At 65.6% G+C, this 20,930-nt stretch overlaps 1 protein-coding gene across 17 annotated transcripts in view; it reads right to left on the bottom strand.

Annotated features, from left to right (window-relative positions):
• AGRN (agrin) overlaps positions 1-20,063 on the bottom strand; it is a 35,084-nt gene extending 15,021 nt beyond the window's left edge. For 13 of the 17 annotated variants that reach the window (XM_035307236.3, XM_035307239.3, XM_035307238.3 and 10 more), the window contains exons 1-7: positions 19,807-20,063; positions 17,809-18,070; positions 7,158-7,205; positions 1,632-1,847; positions 997-1,221; positions 692-916; positions 175-381 (exon numbers count right to left, since the gene is read on the bottom strand). In XM_035307236.3, the coding sequence (XP_035163127.3) occupies positions 175-381; positions 692-916; positions 997-1,221; positions 1,632-1,847; positions 7,158-7,205; positions 17,809-18,070; positions 19,807-20,013 (1,390 nt within the window). In that variant the 5' untranslated portion in view covers positions 20,014-20,063. Of the gene's footprint in view, positions 1-174; positions 382-691; positions 917-996; positions 1,222-1,631; positions 1,848-7,157; positions 7,206-7,447; positions 7,727-7,751; positions 8,926-17,808; positions 18,071-19,806 lie in introns of those variants that run through there. The other 4 variants (XM_035307242.3, XM_035307243.3, XM_078329951.1 and 1 more) reach the window with 2 other exon arrangements.
• Between the last annotated feature and the right edge of the window lie 867 nt (positions 20,064-20,930).

Genomic DNA, 20,930 nt, shown 5'->3' with positions numbered 1-20,930 from the left:
CCTACCAGGGTCCTAGGCACCCTGTGCACACACACTTTCTACCCTCCCCAGTGACCAGCCCACTCCCAGGACCCCAGGAGGAGCGTGACAGATGAAGATGGCGTGTGATGTCCGGGTAGGGACTGATGCAGGACCAGCCCTCACCCTGCCTGGCCTCCACCCCGGGGTGCTCACCACACGGGCCCTGGTGCTTGCTGGGGATGGCACGCTGATGCCGGCACTCAGCCTGCTGGCGCCAGCAATCATTGTCATACGTGTGCCCATCCTGGGCACACACAGGCCTGTAGGCCCCGTCACAGGTGACACGGTCGCAGGAACAGTGGGGGCGGCCACGGCGGGAGAGGCACACGGCATTGAACGGGCAGGGCTCCGGACACTGGTCTAGGGGACAGGGGTGAGGAGATCATGGAGAGGCCAGAGCACCCTTCAGGCCTTCCCCGGGATATGTGGGAAGCACAGGAGCAGATGGCCCTCCCCAAAGGAGCTGCCCACCTCGAGATTGGCACTGTCCAGAGCCCTTCCCTGGGGAACTGTCCACTCACCTCAAGGCTGGCACTGTCCAGACCCCTCCCCGGGGAACTGCCTGCCCACCTCGAGGCTGGCACTGCCCAGAGCCCTCCCGTGGGGAACTGCCCACCCACCTCGAGGCTGGCACTGCCCAGAGCCCTCCACTGGGAAACCGCCCACCCACCTTGAGGCTGGCACTGGCCGGAGCGCACTTTCTGCAGGAGGAGGCCCCGGGTGGCCCCCGATCGGCCCATGACACAGTCGTTTTTGTAGGTAACACCGTCGTCCCCACACACTGGCGCCCGCCGGGCAGGGCAGCTCTCGGGCCGTAGAAGCATCTCGGGGCGCCGCGTGCGTGGGTTCACGCGGCAGCTGCGGCTCAGCTCGGCAACGGCGCCCTGGCAGGGGTCTGGGGGTCGAGGGCAGGGGTCAGGACACTGTCGCCGCGCGCCCACAGAGGTCGAGACGTGCGCCCGCCTCAGCGCTCACCGCAGGGGCCGTCAAACTTCTTGAAGACGTTCTCCTGGTGGGCACAGGCGCGGCGCAGGAGCTGGCACTCGCCGGGGTAGTCAGCGCCGTCGCTGCCACACACGGTGCCCTCGGGGGCGCCCCGGCAGGTCTCGGGGCACAGGCACGAGGCCGTCAGCCCGTCGGACGAGCGCGCGCAGGTGCTGCCGAAGCTGCAGGTCACGTTGGAGCAGGGGTCTCGGGAGCCTGTGGGCGGGGCTCGCTGGTCACAAATGCCGATCCCTTCCCGCCCTCCCCACGAGCCCCGCCTAACCCTCCCCATAGGCCCCGCCCAACCCTCACCACAGGCCCCGCCCCTCCAGCCCTGCCATGTCCCGTCCCTCCCCCAACCTCATACCACAGGCCCCACCCACTCCGCCCCCACAGGCCCCGCCCATTCCCGACCGTCCTGTCCACAGGCCCCGCCCCTCACCCCCCTCACCTCACCGGCCCCGCCCCATCCTAAAGGCCCCTCCCACCCTGACCCTCCTGTCACCGGCCCCGCCCATCCCCGCCCCGCCCGCCCACAGACCCCGCCCCCGCGGTCCACAGGCCCCGCCCACAACACAGGCCCCGCCCCGCTCGTCGCAGGCCGTGTCCATCCCCGCCCCGCTCACCGCAGGGCCCGCGGCTGAGCAGGCGGATGCGGCGCTGCTGGCTGCACTGCGCCCGCTGCAGCTCGCACTCGTTGCTGTAAGTGGAGGCATCCGAGCCACACACCGGCGCCACCACGCTGGGGCACGGGCTCTTCTTGCACACGCAGGACGCTCGTCCCGGCCCCTCTGCGCTGGGTTCGCACACGGCGCCGAAGCCGCACAGCATCCCCCGGCACGCTGGGGCGGGTGGGGGAGAAGGAAGGGGTCAGGACGCCGCACCCACGTCCATATGCCCGCGAGACCTTGCTGTGTTCGCGGCCCGTTCATTAGCCGCCCCTGCGGACACATCCACTGGCGCCACCTTGGTCGTCCGCCACGGACACGGACACGGACGCGCGTGCGCTCACTCACGGGGCGGCCCTGCCCCTCGGAGACCCCGCCGCCAAGGGTTCCCGCCAGCCCCTGGCCTCTCCGGGGAGCACATTTTCCCCCCACCCCGCCCCTGCAGCCACGGAGAGGGGCGTCTCCTGCAGCGGGCACCGGCCCCTGTTTCTGCGGCGGGCGAGCACCCACTTCCCACCCGCCTCGTGGGCCCCCAACGAAAAGCAGAGACGCCTCGAAACCAACTCGGGCACAAGCAGACCAGGCCCCTGGTGTGCACCGGACCCTCTCATCGACCCACCCAGGGGAGGTCCGGGGGGGGGCCCTTCCCGCGCTGCTGCAGGGTCCAGCACACCTGAGCCCTGCCTCCTGCCCGGGTCCGCCCAGGTCCCGCCCGGCACTCAGGGACATGAAGGGGGTGGTGAGGTCTGAGGCCTGGTCACAGCTCTGACCCACCTCTGGCACCTCCAGACCTTCCTACCGGATCCCTGCACCCAAGGCGGGTAGGTGACCCTCTTCTAGCGGCCTCTCCCCCCCAACTCTTCCCCAGCTTCCCTGGAGAAGTGCCCGTTCCCTGCCTCCGCCTGCCTCTACTCTGTTCTATTTTCCCTGGCCAGCGCCCCACCCTCCCCACCCCCACTGACACCCATCCTTCCGCAGCCTCTCGCTCCCTGGGATCCCTGGGGCACCCACACTCCCCCTCCTCCCCAGGGCGTCCCCCTGGGCCTCACTTTACCCCTGCCTCCTCCATCCCCCTCATTCTCTGACAAAGCGACCTTCTTGGGAGATGCAGGAACTGTCCTTAATTTTAGTTCTTACTCTTGCAGACCTTAGTGCCTGGCACACATCCCTTCTCTACACCACGTGGCCGGCAAAGCTTCCCCAGGCACGTTAAAACCCAGAGCCCCTGGGGCAGCCCTTTCTGAGCACTCCCCACCCCCAGGATGGCACACCCAGGATCAGGGAAAGGCCCATTAAGGGCTGCAGCTGTCCGGATTTAATAAATGTTTAATTGGGCCCAATTATCATTAATAAGTCATGTCAGAGGGGTGGCTACCACCCATCACTTCCCAGTATGCTCACGAAATGGGGCAGGAGGGAACCCCCCCCAACTCCAAAGAGGGTGAGTGCACCAGGAGCTGGAGCCAGCTGTTGCCATGGCAACAACCCACCCCAGGCTCCAGTGCTGTCTGGGTGTTCCTGCCCAACCCCAGAAGACTGAGGGTCATCAGCCTGCCATCCCTGTAACCCACCCATGCCCCCTCCACCACAGCCCTGTCCTCTTCCCAAACCTGGGCTGTGCACCCCTCTTCCACTCCTCTCCCACCTCAGATCCTGTAGCCAGGCTGCTCTGCTCTGCACTACCCACCATGGGACTGTGGACAGGTTTTCACCTGCCTGTGCCTCAGTGTCCCCTTCTGTGAGTAGGAGTAATAGCACTTATCTCCCAGGATTGTGGGATAAATCGGCCAGAATCTGCAAAGCTTAGAGAGTGCCCAGCACACAGCACTACGAGGCCCGTCTGCAACCACCCTAAGTGCAGCAATGACAGCTACAATCGCCACTGGCTTCCCCTCTGTCCTGGCTCAAATCAAACTCAAAACCACGTGCACCCCTGGCCCCTTCACTTCCCTTTCCCCTCAGCATCTCCCTCTCCCTTTTGTCCCTGTCTTGTCCAAGGCCTTCGGTCTCCCAGCCCAAATCCAACAGGCACCTGCCGATGCCCAGCCAGCTGTTCTCCTGGGCTTCAGCTGGACCAATGGACCGAAAAAGGGTTCCCCTGGAGTCCCAACCCCACGGCCAAGGACCCAGTCACCTCCCTGCACCTAGGCTACTCAGCCTATCTCCCCTTCTGGTCACCTTGGCCCAGCCAGACCTCTCCCGAGGCCCTGACACCATGGCCAAGGGCACTGTTCCTGAATAGCCAGCGTGCTCATCCACCAGGAACTGCGGCTCCCCCCAGTCCAGCCTAAGGCCTTGCTTCGACCAGAGAGAGAGCCTTGGGGAAGAAGGTGATGATGGCAGCTCACCAGGATGCGTTGGGCTGGGGTGCTTGCAAGGGTGTGGAGGTGCACAGGAGCGGGCTCTGTATGGCAAGGGGGTGGGCAGAGATACCTTAGGACAGGCTCTGAGTGACCAGCTACTGGACCAATGAGGCAGGGCAGTGGAGAGACCCTGCGTACCTGGGGGGAACCCTGGAGCCAGGCTGAGCACTGGTCTCCCCATCCCCATCTGGTGCAGCAGGGCCGGTTCCCGGCCCCTCCCCCTCTGCCTCCTCTTGGGTCGTCCTCGGATAGGAGTGGGAGTGGCAGTGTTTGATGATGTGATGCTACCAGCCAGTACAGGGTTTAAAGAACACAGTGCTGGTCCCTCCTTCCTATTCCCATCCAGGCTTGAAACACATCTGCCCCTCAAGAGTGAGCTCAGTAATCACCGCCTCCAGGAAGACCCCCATTCTATGCTCAGGCTGTGGCTTGGGTGAGGGGCCGCTCACACTGTGCTGAGTAACTGCATGCTTCCCCGCAGGCCTAGGGGATCACAGAGGCTCCACATGAGATCATCGCAGACAGGTGCACGCGGTGACGGCACGCACACACGGACACGCTGGCGCCGGATGCAGCGACGGCACGCATGCACGGACACGCTGGCGCCTGATGCGGTGACGGCACGCACGCACGGACACGGTACACGCTGGCGCCAGGCACAGCGCATTGCAGCAGCCACGCCCCGAGACATCAGTCCACTCGCCTCCCCAGCCAGCCGGCAGGAGGAAGGTGAGACACGGCTGAGGCCGCCGGATGAGGCCACACTGCTGGAAACGCAGCGCTGGGCTCAGACGCAGCCGTGCTCCGGTTGCTGCCCACACGGCCCCTCATAGACGCAGGTGGCGCACCTCGGCCCGAGAGCCCCGCGTTCCTGCTGGGTCACCTCGGGGTCCTGCCACATCTGCCCTAGCTCTGACTCCTGTAGGAGCCCCGCCCCAGCCACTCTCCCACGGCGTGTTGGGCCCCTCCCTCGCCATGTGCAATGCTGGAGGCGGCAGTGCTTTTTATAGGAGCGGGTATATTTAACTCCCTTCCTGGTCCCGGGTAGGCTGGGGGATGGAGAGGACCCAGCCCTGCTATGGGCTCTGGCCCGTAACTATGACCGCAGTGAGGTGGCGCGTGGGTCATGACGGCCTTGGTGTGGAGCCCTCCGTGTGTAAAGAAAAGGAGACAGCCCCCAGCCTGCTGGTTGTCGGGAGAGGAGGCTGAGGACCCTGAGAGAGGGGACCTCCCACCTGAGCACATCTTTAAATCCACGGGGCTCCGGGCCTCTTGCTCACAGGTAGTGCAAACTCAGTTCTTGCCCTGGCCCTGGCCCCAGCCGCCAGCGCAGACTTGCCTCCTCCCCAGGGCTCAGCCCACTGGGAGGATTCAGGCACCTTCCTGCAAGACTCAGGTCCTTCTCTGAGTCCATACCCTCCTGGACTGGCCAGGAGGGAGGACAAGCCAGCTGCTCACCTACCTGCTCTCCCAGCCCACTGCAGGCCCCTGCAACCCCATGTCCTCTCACATGCCTTGGGTCACAAACCACCCATGGTGCTGCGCTGCCCTGACCACAGGGTTCCTGAATCTGGAGGGGAACAGCAACCCCACCGGGAGGAGGCCCCTCAGAGGCCACAGGCCTCCACCACTGCTGCAAGGCCGCTCTGGCCTCTATCACCTCGGCCATGCAGACAGCTCTCCCCTCCCCACAGTCCAAAAGGAGCCTGGCACTCTGAGGGGCCCTTGGGATCCCACTGGAACAGCCTGGGGAGTTGGAGGGCCATCAGGAGCTGAGGCTGGACGCCAACAGACAGGTTGCAGGGCTAGAGCCCAGGGGTAGGCCGGGTTCCCCAGAGCCACTGCCCCCCATTCCCACTGCCCAGCTCCTCGCCCCAGGCCCAGCGCTGACCCTGCCCAGAGTCCCTGGGACCAGGAGCTGAGTAGCCTCACGTGGGAGAACAGGCTGCCCGATCACTGGCTCAAGGCTCCTGGCGTAAAGGACAGTTGACTGGAGGCAACGCCAGCCTGTCCGGCGGCCCAGGAGACAGAGGCACCTCCATCTCACACTCCTGAATCCAGCTCCGGTTCCCAAGTGCCCAAACTCCACACTCCCAGGGAAGACTCCACCCTGTCTTCAGACCACCGAACACCCCAAGCTGCCCCCACCTCTCAGCACAGGTGGGCAGCACAGAGCTGCAGACAGTGGGATGGAGGCCCCGCCCCCACCAGGCCCAGGTCCACAGCCACCTCCTCCAGCCATCATCCCCCACTCCCAAGACCTGAGAGTGGCCCAGACGACCTATCCAGCCCAGGCCCTGTCCTCAGGCCACTTCAGGATTCCCCAGGTTGTCCTCCCCACCCCACGTCTTGGTCAGGAAAGCTTCACAACACAGCCCTCGAACAGACAGCCCTGCACACGGGACTGAACGCAAGACCAGGGAAGGGGCAGGTGCTGAGAGGACAGCTGGTTGCCCCTTCCCAGCCTGCTGGAGAAGGACCTGCAGCAGGTCTTGCTGAGGGAGCAGCCAGTCTCCCATCCCTGCTCCCTCTAGGTGCTGACCGTTCCCTCTCTCCCCCTCTCAGTACCCTGATGACAGTGACCCAAACACCAGCAGCCACCCAGGAGGACAGGCCCCACCTCACAAAGCAGGTCAACAAGGTCAGCCCACTGTCTCCATCATTTGTGCCCCCCACGACAGCCTGCGGAGTCCCAGGGACAGACTCTGGCCTCCGGGCCCCTCCCCCAGCCCAGCCTCCCCTCTGGGCTCCTGTCCACTTCCAGCCTCTGTCCAGCCCCACCCCTTGCTGAACAGGGAGAAGGGAGGACAAAGGAGAGGAGCCCCCTGACCAGACTGGCCCTGCCCCACATGGGCAGACACCATCTCACAACCTGTGGGTCCCAGGACTGGTTCCCAATTTTGAGGTTGAAGGGGCCAAGGCCTGAAGTGAGAGCCACCTCCAGACCCCCAGCCCATCTGCTGCCCACAACTGTGGACTCCCAGGACAGGCCCAGGTGCCCTTGTCCAGCCTCCTCCCCACTCCAGACACACTTCACACATCTGGTGTGCACACCCCCAAATGGCCCTGACTCCCAAGTGTGCCATGGCGCATCCAGGTCCCCAAACTCAGCCCCACTCACCATCAGGAGGCGTCGGAGGCACTGGGGTAAAGTGGGTCCCAGGTTTGTCTGGAAGAAACAAATCTCCAAGTTAGGACTCTGAGCAGGTCCTTCCCTGTCCCATCCCTTTGCCCAGACTGAAAGGGGTCACCCCTGCCCAGCCCTCCCCCACCCCAGAGATCCAGGCCGGGAGGCAAGGATGCTGAGGGGTCCAACCCTGACCCCATGGGCTGGTTGAGGTCGTGGGGTAGATGCAGGTAGAGGCCCTTGCTTTTCTCCGCCCCTCCAGCCAAATGGTCATGGCCTCACACCTGTCAGATGGGGCCTCAGCCACAGGGGTGCAGGCAGCTCCCGATTCCCTAGAGTCCACGCAGGCCCTGCCTTACGTGAAACTGCCCCTCCCTCCCCAGCTACCGCAGAAAGTGTTTCTGCAGCTTTGAGTGAGGGCCGGAACCCAAGGACAGGCCTCCAGTGACCCAGAGGTCTGGAGGGTGACCCATCCCATCACCAGGAAGCTGCGCGCAGCCCCTGGGGTTCCACCGCGGGTCCCAGCGTTTATGCCGGCTCCGGGTTTGGGGCTCGGCCAGTGCAGCGGCCCCGCCCAAAGCCACCTACAGTTGTTGAGGAACAGCAGCACCGCGAAGCCCAGGGTGGCGGTGGCCAGCAGGATCAGGCAGGCGTTGCAGGGGACCATGAAGCCCCGTACCAGGAGGGACGCGCCAGGCGGCTGCCGGGTGTCCCGCGCCAGCGGCAGTGGAGGCATGGCCCGGGTCTCCGGCTCTGCACCCCACTCTGAGCGCGGGGACTCCTCACGGGGTGCCCTTAGGCCTCTTCAGGGCTGCTCGCCCCATCCTGGGACCCCTGGGGCAGTGACAGCAGCTGTGCTCTCAGAGGTCACCCAGGCACAGCCCTGGGGACGTCAGGTCCCGGTGCCAGCCCTGCGGGCTCATAGTGGGAGGCGTGCAGGATTCTCCTGGAGTCGAAATCCCAAACGTGGGCTCAGAGCAGAAGAGACCGGGAGCCCGTGGCCACCGCTGCTGCCTGCCACCTCCGCCGGGCCGGCTGCAGAGGCGGTGCGCGCGGCAGGCAGGTGCGCGGGGTTCGGGCAGCTCCTGTCCCCGGCAGGGGCGGGAGTGGCGAAGGCAGCGCGCAGGCAGGAGGGGCGGCCGCGTCAGGAGCGAGGAGAAAGCGGAGCCTGCGGAGGCCGCGCCGGCTCCCGGGCTCCCGCCACTGGGCGAGCAGCGCCAGCTCCCCTCGCCGGGCAAGGGAGGCGAGTGAGGGGCGAGGGCGCCGCGGAGGGAGGGCGGGAGCAGAGACAAAGGAAGCCGCCTCCGGGGACCCCGGCGTCCGCGGGGAGTCGCAGAGGATCGCGCGGACGGGAGAGCGCGGCACAAAAGGCAACGCCGGGCAGGCTGGGGCGGGGCCGGGGCCGCTGGGGGCTCTGGGGCTGGGGCTGGGATGGGACTGGGGCTGGGGGCGCTGGGGCTGGGCGGGGAATAGGGCTGGAGCTGTGGCTGGGACTGCGCCGGGGGCGCTGGGGCTGGAGGTGGGACCCGGACTGAGTCGGCGGCGGGGATGGGCCGGGGGAGCAGGGGTCGTGCAGGGCAGGGTCTCCTGCTGGAGCGGAGGCGGGGGTGGCCGGGGCAGGTCGGGAGGAGGAAGCGCCCGGCGAGCAGTAGCTGGACTGGGCCGGTCCGCTCCCCGCGCCCCGCGCCTGCTCGGGTGAATCGGAGTCGCCGCAGGGGGCTCGGGCGGGCCGCGTGCGCTCGCCTGTGCGCGTCGTGCGTGTGCCCGCGGCCCCACCCTGGCGGGGCGTATGTGGGGGAGGCCCCAGGTGGGCGCACGCTGGAGAGTGGAGGTGAGCGGCCCACGCTCCCCTGGGAATTGGCGGCGGCACCTCCAGTCGCCCGCGGCCCCCCATTCCCGCGCGGGGCGGGGTCATGCAAATGAGCCCCATGCAAATAGCGGCGGGGCCTCCTTGCGGGCCTGGAGCGCTCCCCAAAGGCGGCTCCGGGAACGTCTAGGCCCTGACGTTACTGCCGCCCGGGGTGGGGGATGGGAACTCGGCCCAGAGGGGACCCCTGTCACGGAGTCCCGTCCCCATGCCAGCCCCCGTAGGTCGCCCCTTTCCCTGGCCGCTGCCCAGCAGGGGAATCCCGGGGTAAACGAGGGGCCCCTCTGGTTCGGTGTGTGCACCATCTCTACAGTTCACGCCAGGCCTCCACGACTGCACCTCGGCCCTCGCACACCCCTAACTACCCACAGCCTTTGGAAAAAAACACTGCAATTACCTACCCCCATCCCCCAAACCCCAGCTCCAGGAAAGCAAGGACCTGGTGCCAGGGCGCTTCTGCTACGCCGGTCCCTCCAGCTCCGCGGACCAAGCCGTCTGCCACATGGTCTCACCCACGCTGCCAGCAGCCACCAGTGCCTCCACGTGGTCACACCCAGGCCTCACCTCAGTCCACCCCGGAGGATCCACTTCCCACACCTGCCTTTCTGAAGTCCCCCAGCCGCGTCTGTGGGCCCCTCGACCCCCACAGCCTCCATCTGGACTCTCCCCAAGGCCTCCTCCCCTCCAGGTGCTGGGTCTCACCGTCCAGTCCTGCTCGGATTCCTCCAAGAGCCCCGCCCCAATCCCACCAACCCCACCTCAGCTGGGAAGGCCCTGTCTTGCCAGTTCCCTCTCCTGGGACTCCTTTTCACCCCACAGCCAGGCGTCCAGCCCATGTCCGCACCGAAGTCACCCCTGCCCCATCACCCACACTGGAGGCCTCCAATATCTCTATGGCCCTGGAGTCTGCTGTTTCAGTGAAACCTTGCAGGAAAAATCCAAACGCAGCCAAGGGGTCTCCCCCGCCCCAAGCCACGTCCCATCCAGAGAAGCTGTCAAAGGAACCACTTGGAGACCCACCCATCCTGGCCTCACCCTCTCCTCAGGGCAGCTCCTATCCCAACCACTCCGCCCCGCTGGACCTTGGCACTGTCCATGACAGGTGGAGTGTTCCAGCGGCACTGACTGTGGGCACCGCGGGCAGGGACTTTTTATCTCCCCAGCATAGGGTGTGGCCCAGGGACGAGAAAACCCAGAACAGGACTTGCTGTGCAGAGCTCAGGTGGTTCACACACACTCCGTTTCTCACCTCCCAGCTTAGAGTTCCAGGGGCAGTGCCAGGGTCAAACCCAGGCTATGCTACCAGGTCACATGCCAGCCTGCCTGCTGCCACCACCTCCAGCCATGGGATCTCTTGGGGGGCTCTGCAGGAGGAAGTCTTGCAGGTACCAGGATGTGGGAGGGGTGGTGGAGCCCCAGGTATGGGCTGGTAGAGGGGCCTCAAACACTGCCTGGGAAGTTTGCCCCCACACAGATACCATGGAATCTACCAGCCAAGGAGGCCCAACAGGCTGAAAGTCACATGGGGGGCTTGGCTGGCCCAGGCCAACACGGGAATGGGGCTTAGGGCCTCTTAGGCTGAGCCAGGGGGAAGGGGGACCAGGCAGGCAGCCTGGCTCCACCCAGCCCCAGTCAGTGTCTGAGCCCCCCACAGAGGCACAGATGCCTTCAGAAAGACAAAGGGCCATTGAGGCCCCAGGCCCAGCCAGGGAGGGGAGCTCAGGCGACTTGAGCTATTTTAGGATCTTCAGGGAAAAATCATTCAGCCCTCACCAGCCCATGCAGGCTCATGTGTGGGAAAGTACAGGGTGCTCTGAGCCAGGCAGGAGCCCCCTGGTCTCTGAGCTCACACTCACAGCACCATTCACTGCACACTCACTGCCACGAAATAGGTGCCCCAGGCCAGCCCAGCACCACCCCTCCTCCCCATGCCCCACCCCTGGATCCCCGCCCAGCCCCATTGCGGGCCCAGCCCCAGCTTCAGTCCCAGCACCCCCTCCCCACCCAGCCTAGGTATAGCCCTAGTCCCAGCTGCTATGCATACACTCAGCTATACCCACAGGCACCAGGTGTCACACTTGCATCCCCCCCCCACCTGCCCGCATAGACACTGATGTCCCCCTCCACCGGCCCATGTAGACACTGAAGTCCTCCTCCACCTGCCCATGTAGACACTGATGTCCCCACACCTTCCCGTGTAGACACTGATGTCCCCCTCCACCTGCCCTCGTAGACACTGATGTCCCCACACCTGCCCACGTAGACACTGATGTCCCCCTCCTGCCCGCATAGACACTGATATCCCCACACCTGCCCGCCTAGACACTGACGTCCCCCTCCACCTGCCCGGGTAGACACTGGGTGTTCCACACACCTCTGTGTAACATTAATTGTGTCTCTCAACCCCCACCCACACACTGGGAAGGCATGTTCCCCCCACACTCACACATGTCTCTGTGTAGACATGTGCACGCTCTGGTTGAGCACTCACAGGTACTTATCCTGCCCTCAGAGGGAGGGTTGGGGCCTGGAGAGGTGGGAGCCCTGGGGCCCTCTGGCAATTGACAGGTCCCAGAGGGGCTGCGGATCAGTTCCTTTGGAAAAGGGTGAGGTGGGTGTGGGTGCCATTGGCCACACATTGCACATGCAGGCACACAGGCTCTGATGCAGACACTGATTCCTGGTCTACCTGAGTGCACTTGGTGCCCCCAACCCCAGCCAAGGGAAACAGCTGCCATGGAGTGGTCAGTGCTTACAGGGGCTGCCAGCCAGGGTCCAGGGGAGCTCTTCCCCATGGGAGAGGGAATGGCTGGCAGCGAGATGGCAGCTGGGAGGCATCCGAGGCAGGAATCAGCCATGGGGTCATGGCAGTTGCTCTCCAGCCCTCTCCCCTGCCGCATGTCCACAGCATGTTTCTCCCACCCTCACCCAAACCACAGGGACCACTGTTCCCTGCACTTACTTCACCCCTCAAGGCACAGCTCACCCCTGGCTTCCTTGGGAAGCCCTGTGGAGGTGACCCTAAGAGGATCCATGGCCAACCCGTGAGTGTGTGAATGGGGATGGGACCGATAAATGCATCAGTGAAGTGCAGGGCAAACCCTGTCCGCGCCCAGCCCTGTCCATGCCCAAACCTCCCCTGGGGAGAGAAGTGGGTGCACAGCCCCTCCCCACCAGCGCTGTGGGCAGTGGGTGCTGTGGGCTGTGGCCACCGTGGGCTGGGTGCTTGTGCTAGGGCTTCTCCAGCGTGGGGCTGTATGGGTGCCTCCCATCTGTGGACACACAGGGGCTGCTTCTCCTAGGGCCTGGTGTGAGGGTGGCCAAGGCGGGCTGCCAAGGGGCAGGGCAGCGTGGCTCAGGCGGACGACAGACATCCCCCCCCCGCCCTGCCCCTGCCTGGTTTGACTCCCAGACTGCCCTGCTGCCCCCAGACAGAGCCCCATCTGGGCAGGGGTGGGCATCTGTGTCAGCCTGGAGGTCCGGCCGGCATGTGAGGGGACAGTGACCCAGGACCCTCCTGTCTTTACTGCAGCCCCAAGAGACCCCAATGCCCTCATGCAAACATTCAGAAGCCACGTCAGGCATTCCCAGAGGCAGTACCTGCAGAAGGTCCTGGGCCCTTTGCCAGGCTCAGGGCAGTGCTAGATGCAGTGACCGGGGGCAGGAGACTGGGCAACCAGCAGCAAACTGAGGCCAGACTCACATGTGCAGGAGGTCAGAGGCCAGAGCCCAGCTCCGAGATCCCCAGGACAGGACAGGGTCACCCACCACCAGCCCCACCTCTGCAGCACCGGCCCCGGCTGAGTCCAGGGACACAGAGGGCAGGAGACATGGCCCACGGGCAGAGGCTCCAGCCACAGTTCTGAAGGGCATGGGCGGGTACATCTGAGGCTGCAGGCACGTGCACACACGTGTGTACAAACACATACACAGACATGCAGGCCACACAGCTGGAAACAGTCGGCTGCCTGTAGGACAGAAAGCTCCCCTTCTCCCACGCCTCTGCTCAGTAGGGGGACTGCAGGGGGAGGGGGCTGGGAGGAGCCATCTCCCCTTTCCCAGGTCCCGCTGTGAGCTGCCCCTGGCAGGGGGCCTTCCTCAGAGGAAGTTCCCAGGATCTTCACTGGGGGGCGAGGCCCCTTCAGGGGGGCTTCCCTCTGTGCTGGAGGCTACATTAGAGAGCTGCCTCACCCCCTAGATCCCAGCCACAATCTTGCCACAGCCTGGGGGTGCACAGGACCCCTCCCAGGCCCCAGTGCAGCCCCCGAAGCAGGCAGGAGGTTCGGGGGCACAGCTGGCGACATCTCAGCCCTGAGCTTCCTTCTCATCTGTGAGGGGCAGGCACCCCCGGGACCCTGAGTGGGGGGTCAATCTTCAGGCAGTGGGGCCACCACGGTGATTATGTCTGCAGCCCCAGTCCAGCTGGGCCTCGGGGGCCCTGGGGAGCCCCGTCCAATGGGGAGGGGATGCCAGAACTAGGACTGCAGGAAGGGGGTCCATTCCTGCCCCACCCAGGCCACTGGAGGGGTGGAGCGTGGCACCCCACCCCCAGCTCTGAAGTGGGCTGTGGACCTGGGTTCCACAGGTGGAAGCAAAGGACTGGGGGTGGGGGGCCTGCTGCTGTGGCTGGCAGCTGTTTTCCACCCTCCTGTGGTGATGGGGGCAGGTCAACCCTTCAGGAAGGAAGCTGCATGGGCCTGGCCAGAATGACCTCTGGCTGGACCTGTGGCCCCGAAGCATGGGCACCCCCTTCTCTGGAGCAGCCCCCTCCCACTCTCTGCAGACTGTGGGGCTAAAGATTCCCTCTTCTGATACTGTGGGGACAGGACCTGTCCTGGCCCTAAACCCCTCTCCCTCCTCAACCTGGAGGCTGCAGCAGGTGCCATCCCCACCACCCACAGAGGTCCCACCAGAGCGGCCAGTGTGGACAAGCGGGAGGAAACCCAGTTCCAAAACAGCTTTCCACCTCCCGTCTGCAGGGAGAATGGAGCCAGGCTCTTCTCTGGGTGGGGAGTGAGGGGCAGGGTGGGGTCTGGAAAAAGCCTAGTGTAGTTGCCACCAGCTTAGCCCGGCCCCTCAGAGGCCATCCGCACAGAAGTGAGCCACCGAGTTCCCCTACCCCTCCCAGCATCTCGCTCCCTTTGCTTTCAGCCAGCAAAGCCCACCCCAGGGCCGCCCCTGTGAGCCTGCGGCAAGGCAGGGGCAAGCCCAGGTGAAGTCGAAGCCGAGACAAGTCCATTCATGCACTCGGGAAGCACCGGGCCAACTTCCCACTGGGAGCCCCTGGATGGGGAGAAGACGGAGGTGGGCCCTCCCCATCCGGCAGACCCCCTCCCAGCTGCAGGAGGGAAACGGGGCAGCAGCCTCCAGCCCAGGCCTGCCTGAGGGAGACCCTAAGAGGGTCTCATGGGGTGGAGCTGGGGGGATCAGGGGGTGGGATGAGAACCTAGAGTCAGAAGGGGCAGGAGAGGGTGGCAGGGACAGAGAAGCTGCCTCTCCCTGTGCAAGAGGAAGGTGGAGGAGTTGGGGGCAGGAGAGGGGGAAGGGCCCAGCCCTCTGGGAGGTCCTCCTGTAGCCCAGAAACTTCCCCCATCTCCTAGACTGCCCCACACTGAAGGGAGCCTGGTCTGGGGGTGTCTGGCCCCTCACTCCCAGCACCGATGCTGCACCCGGGGCCATGGGACCCTAGGCTACCCTCAGAACTGAGGTCCTGAGGCCTAGACAGCTGGTGGGCAGGGAGGAAGGAGGAAGGGAGGGCTCGAAGGCTGGAATACAGGTGGGGCCGGGACCAGGCCGCCAGGACCCTGGGCTTCAGAGTTGGGCAGGGCTGGGCTGGGAAGACGCCAGACTCACTCCGACCCTGGTCCCTGCCCTGTCCCTTTGCCAGGCCCTGGCAGGAGCAGACAACACTTCCTTTCTCTGCTCCTGGCTCCTATCGGGGAGGATGGGCCCAAGGCAGCCTGGACGGCCCTCAGCCAGGCGTCCCTCAGGGGCGTCAGGGAGGCTCTACGACCAGCCTTTAAGAGGTGGGCTGGGAGCACATGGTCAGTGCCCAGACAGGGCAGGGTGGTGAGGGCCGGAAGAGTGGCCTGCTCAGCCACCAGCCCTGGGCAGCTGGCACTGCGGAGACCAGGCCACTTCCCTCACAAAGCAGGGGCGGGGGTCTCCTTCCGGAGGGAGCAGCCGGCCTCCTCCCCCGCCCAAAGGTGGCTCAGAGGGAGGGACGCATACCTGCTTTAGTTATGCCAGGAATGTGGCTCCCCAGGCAGGAGGGGGAGGAGCCGTCCTGGGGGCTGTGGACTGGGGGAGGGGCCCTGGCTGGGCAGGGCCAGGAAGACTAGCAGGGCCAGGAAGACCAGGCAGGGAAGAGCCAGGGGAGAAACTGAGGAAGTCCCCCTGGAGCCAAGTGCAGGTGTGGCCCAGCAGCAGGTGCGCCTCCCCGGCAGTGTGCAGGCAGCCTGGTGGGGGCGTGGCCTGGGAGGACGTGCCCTCCCCACCCTGGGAGCTTAGAAGGGCCTTTGGCTCCAGGACGGGGGTTCCCCGTTAAAGGTGGGACCTGGCCGGGCAAGGTGGCTCACACCTGTAATCCCAGCACTTTGGGAGGCCGAGACGGACAGATCACGAGGTCAGGAGTTCGAGATCAGCCTGACCAACATGGTAAAATCTGTCTCTGCTAAAAATACAAAAATTAGCCGGGCGTGGTGGTGCGCGCCTATAATCCCAGCTATTCAGGAGGCTGAGCAGGAGAATCGCTTGAACCCAGGAGGCAGAGGTTGCAGTGAGCCAATTGCACCATTACCCTCCAGCCTGGGTGAGAGTGAGACTCCATCTCAAAAAAAAAAATAGGTGGCATCTAGTGTACTCAGCGGTGGCTTCCGAAGACTAGGGGCCGCCCAGACTTCACCCTGTGCCCTGGGAGGTGGGTTAGAGTCAGATGGGGAGAGGCCAGCTAGGCACAAGCCCCCTACATCCATCCCCCTCACTAGGGTGAGGCCTTTGCTTCCAGAAAGTCTAGGGTGGGCTCCAATGTCCTTATCTCCCACAGCTGAGGGGAGGGGTGGGCACATAGGACTGTCCCTTCTCCAGCCAGGCTGGTTCCAGGGACCTTGTCCCTCAGAGCTCACCCAGGCTTCTGGGAGGCATTTTCCCCATCCTGGCACCTGTGCCCCCAGCCCCTGCAGAAATCACTGGCCGGCTTCCAAAGCAGAGGCCCACCTGTCCCACGGGAAGCTCCTGGGCTCCTGGGCACCTTCCAGGGGCCCCACTCATGCTGCTTCCCTCCCAGAAGCTAAGCCACACCCTCCTGGCAGGGGGTCCCCAGGGACCCTCCTCCCAGTGCTGGGCTCAGCCTGGGCACTCACTCCAGAGCCAGGGCCTGGCGTGCATAGTGCGGCTTTGGCAAGACTGCCGGGATGACTCTTCTGCCACGTGCCCTCTGACCCTATAGCAAGTCCTCAGTTACTGAGTCATGGACCCTCGGGCTGGACCTGCCTGGCTGTGGGGTTAATGATTCCCTCTCCTGATCCTGCAGAGCCAGGAACTGTCCTCACGCTGATCTCCTTCTCCAGCCCCTCCTCAGCTCCCGAAATCACCGCCCCACAGCCGGTCCCAGCTCCATAATGCCAGATCTTTTCCCCAGACCACAAGGGCCCCGAAGAGGGCTAAGGTGTCGCATCCCTCCAGTGGAGGGCCGGGTTGGGGAGGGACCCGGGGGACCCTCCTCTGTGCTGCCTTTGGACCCTGGACTTTGAAGACAGCTTGGGGGCTGCTGACCACTGGCTAGGCGAGAGGCTGCAGTGCTGGCTGCTTTGGGTGCTGCCCCTCCCCCTGCACAGCCCCCAGGCAAGTACAGAGACAGGAAGACAACACTCCAGGACCCTGCGAGGACCCCACAAGAGCCAGGCTAGCGTCAGGGCAGCAAAGTAGACAGAAGCCAGCACTTTCCTGCTGGCCAGCAGAGCAAATTGGAGGGACAGGAAGTCAGGACCCTTGCTGTGGCCTCAGGGAGGAAGCATTCTCCGTGCCCCCCACCAACACATCCCTTCCCAGACAGCCATGAGGGAGCAGACAGGATGTGGGGGCGACAGGGACCTCCTATATTTTCCCTGCCACATTCCCCAGCCAAGGACCTCAGCCCCCAACTAGGACTTGTCCTGGGGCTGTCATGGGACTTCTGCTCCCCCTGCCCCCCTCCCCCCCCCACTGGGGTCAGTGTTAGGGCCACTCTCAGGCCATTCAGCAGAGAAGTGGGAACAGTGAGCAGGAAGACCTCTCAATGGCGAATTCCGCACTGTCTAAATTCACAGAAGCCCTCACCTCGCAGCCCCGCTGTCCCACCCTATGCCCACAGTTTGGGATGCTCACGGTGTGGGGTGCTCAAGGCGTGGGCCCCTCTAGATGGATGTCTGCACTGACACAGGACATTCACCTGTCCAGCTTCTCCCTAGAAGGGGCCTCCAGGAGGAAGTGTGGAGAGCCGGGAGGAGGCGGGAGGCTAACCCTTGCAGGGCTGGGACTTGCCTTCTGCCCCAGGGCCAGAGATGTGTAACTCAGGGCTGGAGCTGCTGACCTCTGACGGCTGGAGACATAGCCGGGAGCCAGGGAGGGGGAAGCTAGTGGAGGCCGAGGTTAGATCACAGTCAGACCACAGATCAGACTACAAGACACTGGGTGCTGCAGCAGAACACGAGAGGACCCCTCCAGCGACCCCTGCAGCCTGCCCACCTTGGCCACCAGCCTGACCCCCATCGGCCCCCACACGAGCCCTCCACCACGCACCTTCCACACAGAATTCCACCTCCTCTAGGTTCCGCAGAGTGATGCGCATGAGACTGGAGTTGAGCATCAGTTCATTCTTGTGAGCCGGCCACAGGTACGGGGGTGCAGGGTTCACAAAGAAGATCCGGGTGTCCCCAGTGGACACCTGGTTGTCACAGATGAGGGGGTCTCCAAAGCCGCTGATCACCACCTTGTTGCCGCCGTCCAGCAGACTCTCCCGGGCCACCAGGTCTTTGCCCTTCAGGTACCTCCAGACGCGGACCTGGGGTGGACATGGGGGTAGGTGTCATTAGTCCTCTCCTGGGGAGGGGGCTCGACTGGGGTTTCAGCTGCTCACTACAATGTCCACAGTAGATTCAAGCCCTGTGCAGAGATGTGGTTAACCCCGCTGGGTAGAGGCTGGGGAAGCACACCCATGGCAGCCACAGACCATGCAGGAACGCTTAGGGATGCACCACCTGTGAACAAATCCCCCTTCCAGGAAGCAGCTCCCACCCCAGGTCTAACCAACTTCAGCCACTCCAGCTCCAATAACGTCCCTCTTAGCTGAGGCTGAACTGGGGAAGGGGGCCCACGTGGCCCAGAGTGCCTGCCTCCCATCCCCTCCCACCTGCCCACTGCTCAGTGCCCACCTCCTGGCAATCCTAGGCAGTGGCCATGAAGGACTCAGCTTCAGGGTAGGGGGCAGCATGGCTCCTGGTGGCCCTGCCCTTGGGAAAGTGAGAACCCCTTTTCTGGGCTCCTGGTCTGTGCAGTCAGGGCAGCCCCAGCACCACGGAATCAAGTTTGGGCAGCACAGGGCGCCCCACCCTCCACCTTCTCAGCTGCTCTAACGGTGGCCTGTGGTAAGCCAACAGCAGACCTGGCGGCCCTCGCAAGGACAGAGACCCAGGCACCCCTTGAAAACGGAGCCAGGAGAAGAAGCCCCCTTCAGGAGCTCTGGGGGGCTGGGGCTGCAGGATGGGGTGAGACAATGGTTGGCCTGTCCACTGCTCAGCCCCGCTGGGAGCCTCGGGACTGCCGCATCTGCAGGGACCCCTCCAGCCGCCCGGGCAGAGCCGCTTCCAACCCCGCCCCCCCCAACAGTTGCTTCAGGAGGCAGATCACCCAGCAGGGGGAGGGTCTGGCGGCTTTCATCGCCTTCCCCCACCCCAGCCACACCCAGGAGCAGCGGGGAGGAAGTCGGGAAAATCCTGCAGGGACCTGGCAAAGTGCCCTGGCCGCTGTGGAGGAGACGGGGCCGGCGGGGGAGCCCAGCCGTAGCTGGCTGGTGTTAAGAGAAGCTGCCACCTTCTCCACCTCCGTGGAGGGGAAGCAAGCCAATTTCTGGTCCCAGGAGTTGGTTTGGGGGTACAGGGGAGCCGACTCTGGGTCTCCCGGGCCCCTGCTAGGAGAAGATGGTGGGGGGCCCCGCGTACCTACGCCGAGGGCTCCCAGAGGCACCTGAGGGAGACGCAGGGCAAACTTCCCGGGCTGGGGGAGCCCCGGTTCCCGCAAGAGCTCAATGGGGCACCGGCCCTGCCCCCAGCACATGAGGCCCGGCGGCGGCCCCGCCCACTTATCGGCTCCTGCCCCCCCCCCCCCGCCGCCACTGCGGCACCCCCCGCCCGGCTCCTGGGGTTGGGAGCTCAGGCCGAGCGCCCCGTTCTCTCTCCTGACCACTCCCTCTCGCCCCGGGAAAGGCGTCTCGGGACGGAACCAGCGGGCTCAGGCCCACCCAGATCCCCACTGGGGCGAAGGCCCCTCCCCGGTCCCTCTCGTTCTCCACGGCCGGCGGGGAGGGTGCGCGGCAGCTGCAGTCCCAGGCGAGCTGCACTTGCTTCCGAGGCGGAGGGGCGGACGCGACCCGGCCTGGGCGCCGCAGCAACTTTCCCGGCGGCCCCCCCGCCTCGGGGGCTTGGCGGTCAAGGGAGCGGAGCTGGGGCTGCGCGGCGGCCGCGCGGGTTCCCACGGCACGGGGCGGGGTCCGGGCGGGAAACGGGCATCGCGGGGGCGAACCTTGCAGGAGTAGGTGTGCTGCACCGGGTCCACGTTCAGGATCTCCTCCACCGTGCCCGTGAGCACCACGTTCGCCTCCTCCTCGCGCCGCTCCAGCGCGCGCTCCGGGCACGTCCCGCCGGCGCCGGGCAGGACGCGCGCGGCCACCACCAGGAGCAGCAGTAGCGGCCGCAGCGCGCCCGGGCGGGACGGGCCTGGGCCGGCCATGGCGCAGGAGAGGCGGCGAGGAGCGCGCGGGCCGCGCCGGGGACGGGACTGGACAGGACGGGACGCGGCTCCGGAGGCGGTGGCGGAGGGCGGGGGGGCGGGGCCGGGGAGCGTCCCTCCCCCGCCACTCCCCTCCCCTCCCCTCCCATTCCCTCTCTTCTCTCCTCCTCCTCTCCCTCCTCCCTCTCCACCCCTTCTTACCCTCCTCCCCCGCCCTCCTCCCCCTTCCCTCCTCCTCCCTCCTTCCCTCCCCTTCCTCCTCCCCTCCCCTCCCTCCTCCCCCTCCCCGCCCGGCGCCCTGCGACCCGCGCTGGCTGCGAACAAAGCCCTGGGACGCGGCGGCGGGCTAGGCCGTGGGGCTGGGAGGGGCGGCCCGGGAGGGGGCGGGGAAGGAGTGGGGGGGCCGGCTCCCGCAGGCGCCCCTCCCCTGCCGCGGCCCCCCGGAAGTGCGGCTGCACCCGAGTTAATGCCTAATCTGGAGGAGACGTGACAGGACTGCGGAGGGGCTTCGGGCGGGCCGCCGGGAGGGGCCCTCGCCCCGGCCCCGATCCCGCCCCACAGGCCGCGCCCCTCCCCCGGGGGACCGAGGCTGGGCAGCGCGGGGACCCCTGGAGCTGCGGCGAGAGGGCGGGTCCCGGCGCCGGGGCGGACGCTGACTGGCCAGCACGGCGCGCGGCCCGCCCTCCAGGCCCGGCTCCTCCCGGCCCCTGCAGTTCCGCGGCTGCAAGCGCGTGTCCCGCCACGCCCCCTCCCCGCTAAGCGCCGCACACCTCTGCGGCTTGGCGGGGCTGGGTGCAGCGGGAAACGGGGCTGGAGGGCCCAAGTGAGAGCTTGGCCCAGCGAAATTCGAGGGGCGTAGCGGAGGCCCCCTTTGTCCCCTCAGAACTGAGTCTAGACCGGGCGCGGTTACTCACGCC

The sequence above is a fragment of the Callithrix jacchus genome, chromosome 7, assembly GCF_049354715.1.
Source record: "Callithrix jacchus isolate 240 chromosome 7, calJac240_pri, whole genome shotgun sequence".
Classification (NCBI taxonomy): Eukaryota; Metazoa; Chordata; class Mammalia; order Primates; family Cebidae; genus Callithrix; species Callithrix jacchus.
Note: the sequence above shows the minus strand (reverse complement) of the source record. Positions and strands in the feature narration are given on the sequence as shown.